Below are 9,481 nucleotides of genomic sequence, written 5' to 3' on the forward strand. Positions count from 1 at the left end.
TAGGAGAACTTACGCAGCAGGTTAGGAGAATTAGGCTATTTTGGTGGGCAATATTATAAACCCTCAATAAAAATAAATGATATATTGCAATGACTAAATACAAAGAGAATAATATTTTGTGGTATGCATCTTTCTTTTTTTAAATGAGGACCTTTATTCTGAAGGATTGTTTTTAAACATCACCCGGAAGTACAGTACTTCGTCGAGGTCAATGATTTGTTTGTCGTTAGTGAAAGCACAGATAGATGAGTAGAACATCTTTGGTAAAAGTAATGGGATGTGCAAATGTTGGCTATCTATAGAAAACGGGTATAGTTTGCTAGCTAACTAGTATAGTATTAGCTAGCTTGCATAAAGATATCAACCTTTTTAGCTACGTTGTAAGCCCTCAGTGTATATTCTAGGCTTGGTCACTCCTAACGTTAGCATCAAACTCTTTAGCTAGCTAACAGTAGCTTGTTTCAGTGGCTTCTTTTTCTTTGCAAACTAGCTATGGATAACATTATTGATCCAGCATCAGAACAAGGTTAGTTTGTTAAATGTAGAAAAATTATGTCCATTCAAATATGTCCTAACGTTATAGCCTACACATAGCTTGTAATAATATTAACTAGCTGAGTTATGGAATGTATTTGTTTATCTGTTAGTTGCTCTTCTCTTCGGCGACAGATCTCCATCTGTTCTCCTTGCGTCTCCTGGTTCCACCTCTACGCCTGATGTCTGCTTTCATGTGGCAAGTGGCTCAAGAGCGTAATGTGATGCAGTATGGGAAGCTGGAGGAGTTTGTGACTTTGGTGACAGAGATGGTTCCAGAGCTGCTGAGTTCCAGGCAGAGGACCCAACTCATCCTGGGACTGAGAGCAAGGGTGAGAGGTGTAAATATTGAGGGTTGGGATGGGACCCAACCTTATGATGGAACAAACTATGGGCAGCCACTTGCTGCAATTACTGTACGTCTGCCCTGCTCTGATTAATCTGTAATACACAATTCATTGGTACATACAGACAGCAACTAATGCCTGCAAAATTGTATGAATGTTCATTACAAGCCAGAATGTTGAATAAAATGACATTTAAACTTACTCTACCGGTTGTCTGGCGGATTGTACTTCAGCATTTGCGACATTTCCACAGGAAAGTATTGTTTACCCAACCTTTTAGAGATGTGGTTCGGCACTTAGGTAAAATTAGTTTTATATCGGATATTTGTTTTTCTCGTCCAAAGCTATAGAACCAATATTCTGAATCGGGGGAGGATGGAGAACAATCCACACCTTTTTTGTGTGCGAATATTTTTCAATATTTCTTTCCCCTACAATTCCACACAAAAACATTATCCATCCTCCCGATTCAGAATATACAATTGTCGTGGCAAGCTTGGAGAGAGAGAAAAAAATACAATATATAATTACCTTCACATTTGTAGGCCCTAGACAATACTTTCCTGTGGATATTTTCTCGAGTTTAAAGCATCTGAAGGACAAACCACACAGACAACTGGTAGAGTAAGTTTACATTCAACTTTATTCAACATTCTGGCTTGTAAGGAACATTTACAGCATGAAATGAATGCCTACAAAATTGTGTATGTACCAATAAATAGTGTATTACAGCCTGATTAATCAGACTACATTGGCCCTAGTCCTGCTTTTCACATATCCACCTCTGTTCCAGCTGGTTTTAGAGTTGTGTCGCAGTAAGGACACAGCTGACCTGCTGACCATCCAGGCCCACCTGGACATAATCAACACGTTGACAGAAAAGTCTTTACACAAAGAGGTTAGTTAAATAGGCAACACTTTATGAATGAGACACAGGAGAACATTATTTCTGAGGGATTCACTCCTGTACATTTGTCTGATGTTTTGTTTGCACCTAATGACAGAGTCATGGTGATGAATTGGAGGCTGCAGATTCTAACTTTGTGGAGCTAGTCCAAACCCTGCTGGAAGACCCTTCTGATAGGGAGCATTTTTTCCAGGTGAGGAACTTTCTCTCTAGACTTCTTTATGATCCTTTTGCTTGAATATATTTCTGAAATAGGCTACTAGTTGAACATCTACTTAGATCAACTGCTCCTCCATTGTTCCCACAAGTAAGGGAGGAGGCTGATGACATCACATCAGACCAACTCCTTGAATGGCCTACTGCTTGTAGTTTGCACCCTTACATGTGTGTACATTACAGTACTTATATTTGGGATATTGTTTCTCAAAAGGAAAAGTTCCAAAAAAGCTGGAGTGCATCTTTAATGAAGACATTTGGCACTAGACTCATTTCATGCTAAATTGTCTATTTCACAGGAGGTGTTCCCAGTCCACTATGGCCCTCGGTATGACACAGCGCTGCAGACACTGATGTGGGAGTTCCTTTCCAGACTGGAGGAGCTGCTGCCTGTACCAGACCTCGCGCAGGTACTGAGGAAAACATCTCAGTTCTAAAAGATTGACGGAACATCACGTCATGTGGCTCTACAGATGAATTGAATAGTGTTTTTGGTCATTTCAAAACTTGTCTAAAACCTCAAGTGGCTGGTACAATGTATTTGAACTCTTTATTATCCTGAATTGCCCTGCTCCTCTTAGACAACAGCATGGCTCAGTGCTGCCCCCTCTGTCCTGGAGGGATGTGGACATACTGTCTTTGACCCTGAACAACTGAAGACAGTGCTGCAGCACCATCAACGTCATGGAAACCTGAACAAGTGTAAGTCTCCATCCAGATAATGGCTATGAAGTAAATAGTCCAATTGGACACCTCTTGTATTTTTTACTTGCCAATGTAGGTGAGTTTAACTGATGTTCTCTCCTACTCAGGTCATGTCTCTAAATACACTGCAGATACCATCCTGTCCACACTGTCCCTCCCTCCCAAAATGAGAGTTGTTATTAACTACGAGCCAGACAACTCTGACAATGTGAGGCCATACTCAGATGAAGATGAATGCATAGATAAGGGGGTAGAGGTCTGTGAATATGAAGACCACAATGAAATCCTGGATGAAGGCACTGATAGATGTTTGGAGGATCTAGGACTGTCAACATCAGAGGAACAGGAACAGGAGGGTCTGTCACCTGCAGAGACCTCAGTGTTGGTTACTCCAGTACCCTGTGATGGTAAGGAAAATATAAAAGGTCAAACACTCATCCATTGTTTATGACTAATAAAGTATATGAATTACCATGTGCAAGTAACTGCCAAAATAATAAAAACACTTGAGTAAATGAGGCATACGAAGTATATTCTAAGCATGTGCTTCCACACAGGTGTGGTTCTTGACTTAATTAAACAATTAAAGTCACATGCTTAGGGTCATGTATAGAAATGCTGGGCAGGCCAATATTTTGCCTACCATGGCTATGCCTCCATAGGATGGCAATGCCCCCATCCACAATGCACGAGTAGTAACTGAATGGTTTGAGCATGAAAACGATGTTAACTATGTGCCATGGCCATCAGTCACAGATCTCAACTCAATTGAACACTTATGGGAAATTATGGAGAGGTGCCTGAGATAGCATTTTCCACCACCATCAACAAAGCACAAAATGATGGAATTTGTTGTCTAAGAATGGTGTCGCATCCCTCCAAATAGAGTTCGACACTTGTAGAATCTATGCCAAGGTGCCCAACTCGTGGTGGCCCAACGCCCTTTGAAAACATTTTATATTGGTGTTTCGTTTAGTTTGGCAGTTACCTGTGTAAAAATATGAATCTATATATATGGTGGTTATGTAATCTTATCTCCTGTATTTTCTCCTTACAGAATTGGACTTGGATCATTCTCTCAACGTAATGGTGAATGCTGACAAGCCATCCCAGGTTCTTACCTGGACTCTGCCTCCATTATCTCACAGTGAAATGGCCAACCTCTGCAAGACCGACCAAGTAGAAAAGGACAGAAAGCAAGTTGACAAGAAAGAGGAGGTGGTCAGAAAGGGAGACAAAAAGAGGGTGATCAAACGGGTTGGCAAGAAAACAAAGGTGGTCAGAAAGGGAGACAAGAAGAGGGTGATCAAACAGGTTGACAAGAAAAAAAAGGTGGTCAGAAAGAGGGACAAAAAGAGGGTGATCAAACAGGTTGACAAGAAAAAAGATGGATCCCCTGCACCCCAAAACAGGACTCATACATGTGAGTGTGGGAAGGTTTTCAAAAAACCATCACTGCTGACGCTACATATGGGAGTTCACACGATGCCATATCATTGTGACCAGTGTCCCAAACGATATGCTACTCCTGGGGCTCTGAAAAAGCACCAGTTACTTCACACAGAAGAAAGACCATTCGCATGTGAACACTGTGACCGGAGGTACAGGAGTGCATATGATCTCAAAGTGCACATACGCATTCATTCTGGGGAGCGCCGTCACATGTGTACTGTCTGTGGTAAGAGGTTTACCCAGCAGTGTGCACTAGTGAGACACACGCGAATGCATGCTGGGGAGAAGAATTATTTATGTAGCATATGTGGTAAGGCATTTCTTACCTCAGGAGAACTGCGGTTGCATACACGAACGCACACAGGAGAAAACCCCCACACCTGTAAACATTGTGGAAAGGGTTTCAAAGTATCTTGCCATCTTATGGTTCATCTGCGATCTCACACAGGCGAGCGTCCTTACACCTGCACCCAATGCCCCAAATCTTTCACTACCTCAGACTCTCTTAGAACGCACATATATACTCACACTGGGGAGAAACCTCACCGGTGCTCAGAGTGTGGGAAAACATTTACCCAAAGGGGTAATATGGTAAATCATATGAGAAGAGTTCATAGACCTGTTAAGATTCTCCAAAAGTACTCCCAACAGAAAGAAAGACAAAGTCTCGTTAAAAAAAAAAAATTGAGACCAAAATAAACTATGTAGGAGTTAATTCCAATGTAAATACCACACGGTCCCGTGGCTCAGTTGGTAGAGCATGGCGCTTGCAACGCCAGGGTTGTGGGTTCAATTCCCACGGGGGGACCAGGATTCAATTCCCACGGGGGGACCAGGATGAATATGTATGAGCTTTCCAATTTGTAAGTCGCTCTGGATAAGGGCGTCTGCTAAATGACTAAAATGTAAATGCAGTATACACATGATTTTACAGGTCCTCTTTTGTATATCAGATTATCATACCAAAACATGTTTTTCAATAAACTTCTTCAGATTTTTCATGTCTACACATGATATTCGAGGCTACAAATAACAATAATGATTTTAGAAGCGGGATTATGATTGACATTGACCCAATTTAAAACGGTTTAAACCTCCAGATTCCTTTAAACTTGTAAAATATGCAGAAACAATGCATCCCCAACTACCTCCCGTGGTGTTCAGGGAGATCTGAAAACATTCGGTTCAAGATGTCCTTTTAATTGTGTACAATTAATTGTGTAAAAATGTGGGCACAATCAGAATGTTGAAGAAGATCAGAACTTATGTTAGAGCAAGGTATAAACGGGCTTGATTCAATCTGTGTTGCAGAATGATCGCAGAAGATTCGCGTTATAGCTCGATTAAAATTGAAAGGCAATGTTCCTGCGTTTGCGGAGACTGTGTTCATGGTAAACACTGCATATGTCGACTCAATCGGAAATAACCTTTAAATTTGAACACAGATCTTCTGTGATACGGATTGAATCCAGCCATAGTCTATACATTTCTCTTCTAGATCTGCAAAACCAGTGGTCCAGGGTTCAAATCCATATTTTCTTGTGTGTTGGATTATTGAGATACACACTATGACTCAACAAATCTGCCAATCCTCAAGTGGCGCATTAGGATTGTTCCAAGACACAAAATCATTTGTGGATGGACAAGATTGTAGCGTCTAATCCTCTCAGTTCCTAATTTCTTTACATTAGGTAATATCATTCATTGAATGAGTCAGCTGTGACATAATATTAGTGCTGCAGGACAACAAAACAAATATTGTATTTTCATTTGAGTTGAAATCCGCTACAACAGAAATCAACACAAGGACAAACTTTCAACACTGGTCTAAATGTATTAAGCATTTCATATAATAACATCAGTTTATTACAATGATGTCAAGGATGTGGCAGTCATTTCTCTCAGATGTGTGTGGGGAAAAGGAAGTAGAACATGTCATTCTCATACATGACAGCTCCGTCCGACATGTTGGCAGAATTTCCTTCCAATCATTTACTCTTTGGGCCGGTTTCCCGGACATATCGTCAGCCTAGTCCTAGACTAAAAACTGTTCACGGGAGATTCTCTATTGAACGTCCTTCTCAATCCAAAAATGTAATCCGTATCGCTGAAGAGCTGTGCCACAGAGTTTCTAAACCCAGAGACTTCCGGGAACGCTTGTGAAACAGACCAAGCAAACCAGGCTGTGGTTTGAGAAGTCAATGAGAGAAGTGAAAAATTATGAATGAGTTGTTCTCAATTTAAAGGCACAACCTAGCTTCGAGACAATATTTTAAGAAATTGAACATGTTATTACTCCAACCTCGTGAAAGTGACAAACTGACACGTTTTCATTTTTGCGCCTTTGATTGGAATCCCGCACTTGCGCAGTACGGTGCGAGGCGACCGTTAGACCCGATGAGGTGTTTCCAACGTTGCCATGACATCGCCTACAAGTGTGGGCAGGTATTTATTTTGGAGAAGCAGTTTATGCCTACGTTACTGTCTTTGGCTGCACAATAGAAACGTAAAGGCAATGTTCCCGCGTTTGTGGAGACCGCATTCATGGTAAACGCTGCATATGTCAGCTCAATCAGAAATTATAAACATTTCAATCGCGCTAGAGCGCTACAGATTGAATCCAGCCCTTAATCTGTGTCTGGAAAACCGTTGATTTCAGGCATGTTTACGAAGTCAGACCCTTAAAAGACTTCTGAGAACGCCATACTCAGTTGGTGCAACATTTAAGAACAGTCCTAATAGATAAGAGTAGATTAGATTTCAGTGCAGCCATTCCATGTCATTTCAGCGAGCAATGACACCCACCATCTCAGATTGTTCAGAAATAATTTGTTAGAAACAGGTAAGATTGGCATTCCTAAAACATTATTTTATTGAAATTGAATTTAATCAAAATAATGTTTCAGGAATGCTAATCGTATATGTTACTCACTACAGAAACGATTTCAGAAAAATCTGAGATGGTGGGTGTCGAAATCCTCATGTGCTTTTTGAGGTGAAACAACCCTGCATCTTTGGGCCTTTATTCGTAGGTTGTGTCTAATAACCACCAAAAGATGGGGTGCTTTTTAGGGTTTAAAAACCCTATTTGTTTACAGTTTGCATTTCGGTGTCCTCTGACATATCTGAGTGAATGCACTGGTCTGGGACCAAGGCATGCCACCGTAGAAGACAGAGCCATGCAGTCAGTAACATACACTGTGATAAACATTATACTTCCGTACTTATAATCCACTATTATCGTAAGCCTCTGGTCATTTCAACAATACAAAAACATCAATGAAACCAAGCCATCAGTGCATGCACCAAGCTGTCCACAGAGTAGCAGGATAAAACAAAAGTTAATTCATATTATGTACAACTATTGTCTTTGTCAGCATTATGCGTTATTTTAAATATTGTAAAAATATTCCAATACTATGTAGTGATTATTTACAATTCAGTAAGGCATGCTAATAGTCTACGCTGTGTACGTTGTTAAGAGCCATTGTTTTTGTGTTAGTGGGTTACAGTTCGGTTACATTTCGGCGACACAGCTCAACCCTTCATAATCCAAACTAGGACATCAATAATACTGAATGGAACGAGCTTCAGGTCAGTCTGTTGACCTTGACGTGCGTCCACCGGCTTTGCTGTTGGTGGGTTCCCTGGTATCAACTAGTCCACAACCAAACAACAACCTCTTATCTCACTGTCCTCCACGAGGCTGAAGAGCCACAGAGTGGAGTTCGATCTATTGACAGATACATTCACAGTCCAATAACTCTCTCCATTACAAATGTATCACTTTTAAAGTGGAGGCAGATACAGTGGCCCCTGTAAAGGTATTTACAGAGCATGTTCTGTTTTAACAAATTAAGTACATTCAGGTTGACCGCCACCAATCACATTGTCTAACTTGCTTTGGTTCATGTGAGACATCTTTTAACTTCATAAAAATGATTAGCCATGTAAGACAATAGACAAACCCACGATTCTTCAAGAGGTTACAAATGAGAAAAGAAAACCACTCAACACAAACAAGACATTATCTATAAAAACTAAGTGGTAAGTACAAATTGTACAGGCCCTTCCAAAGTAAAAGTGCAACGGTAAACTTACAGCATACTAAAAGATTCCAACGATGAAAGTGAGTAACCACATAAATTGCATAATGTAACATTTTTGCATGTATAATCAATATGAAATGACCAATATTAAGATCCTAGCAAAATGTTTTGTGAGATGTATTCTGCCACCCAGTGGCAGACCAGATTATACAGCTATTGTCATCAGTCACAAAAAAAATACAAAACTGATTAACAATTAGTCACTAGACTGCTGTGTTGACCATAAATGGTCCATCGGATCTCTGGAGCATAGCTGCCATGTCTATAAGTATCTGTTATAACAGCCTTTACTGTTCTTAAAGTCTTTAAAACAGAAAAATACTTATAAGGCAGTCAGATATGGCTCTGCTACACACCACAGGTCTCACACAAGGTGGCCTATCTGTGTAAAATATGGTTTTCTGACCCATTCTGTTTCTGTAACAAATGGCCAATAGACTTTTGAGACCTCTGTCTTTGTAAATCATGGTTGTCTGAAGATATTTTCATTTCCTCTATATCGCCTGATCTCAAAGGGACTTTCTTCAGTCTCAACCCCTACAAACAGCTGGATTTCCTCATGGTTGTCCAGGGCCAAGGGCAGCAGTTGACTCTAGTTGTCATCACATGACTGATTGTGCACTTTACTAGTCCATTAGCTTGCTATATGAAGGTAACAGAGTGCTAGGTGGTGTTAATACCATATTTCTCGCATCTACTCAGTCCTTGTAGATCTTCGAGAGGAAATAGAGAAGTTGGGCATTCTGTTCCTCAAAGAAGCATGACTGTTTGAAATGCATAGCAAGGACACGGTCGAGCTCTCCAGCTATCTACCAGTGGCAGATCAGCCAAAACGAGGCAAACATTCTAAATCCTATAGTCTTGACAAAACTGTTGAGGGTCTCTGTGTGTTCTCATGGAAGATAGAGGAAAGTCAGCAGAGAGAAGGGGAAGGATGGCATTGTGTGAGGACAGGGTGGAGAGATCAGAGGAGGCTAGGGGATGAGCTGCCAGCGCAAGTGCTCATTGTAATGGTTGTTTCCATGTGTTTGGTACCATTCCATTTATTCCATTCCAGCCATTACATTGAGCTCTTCCTCCTATAGCTCCTCCCACCAGCCTCCTCTGGTGGCGCTCCAATGGAGATAAGAGATGGATCCTCCAGGGGAGAAGCCGACTCAACTCCAGCAGAGGGTCACTGATGGTAGGCAGCAGAAGGTAAAGGTCAGGGG

General features: G+C 41.0%; 1 protein-coding gene across 2 annotated transcripts; it reads left to right on the forward strand.

Annotated features, from left to right (window-relative positions):
• Positions 1–220: 220 nt before the first annotated feature.
• Positions 221–5,170, forward strand: LOC120049993 (zinc finger protein 34-like). 2 transcript variants are annotated; one of them, XM_038996561.1, is made up of 8 exons: positions 221–526; positions 670–866; positions 1,675–1,779; positions 1,886–1,981; positions 2,304–2,414; positions 2,586–2,706; positions 2,817–3,116; positions 3,767–5,170. In XM_038996561.1, the coding sequence occupies exons 1-8, from the start codon at positions 493–495 to the stop codon at positions 4,858–4,860; spliced, it is 2,058 nt and encodes a 685-aa protein (XP_038852489.1). In that variant the 5' UTR covers positions 221–492; the 3' UTR covers positions 4,861–5,170. The 2 variants fall into 2 exon arrangements, with proteins under 2 accessions (XP_038852489.1, XP_038852490.1); XM_038996562.1 differs by having other exon boundaries at positions 419–526; positions 648–866.
• The last annotated feature ends 4,311 nt before the right edge of the window (positions 5,171–9,481 follow it).

This window comes from Salvelinus namaycush, chromosome 6 (assembly GCF_016432855.1).
Source record: "Salvelinus namaycush isolate Seneca chromosome 6, SaNama_1.0, whole genome shotgun sequence".
Classification (NCBI taxonomy): Eukaryota; Metazoa; Chordata; class Actinopteri; order Salmoniformes; family Salmonidae; genus Salvelinus; species Salvelinus namaycush.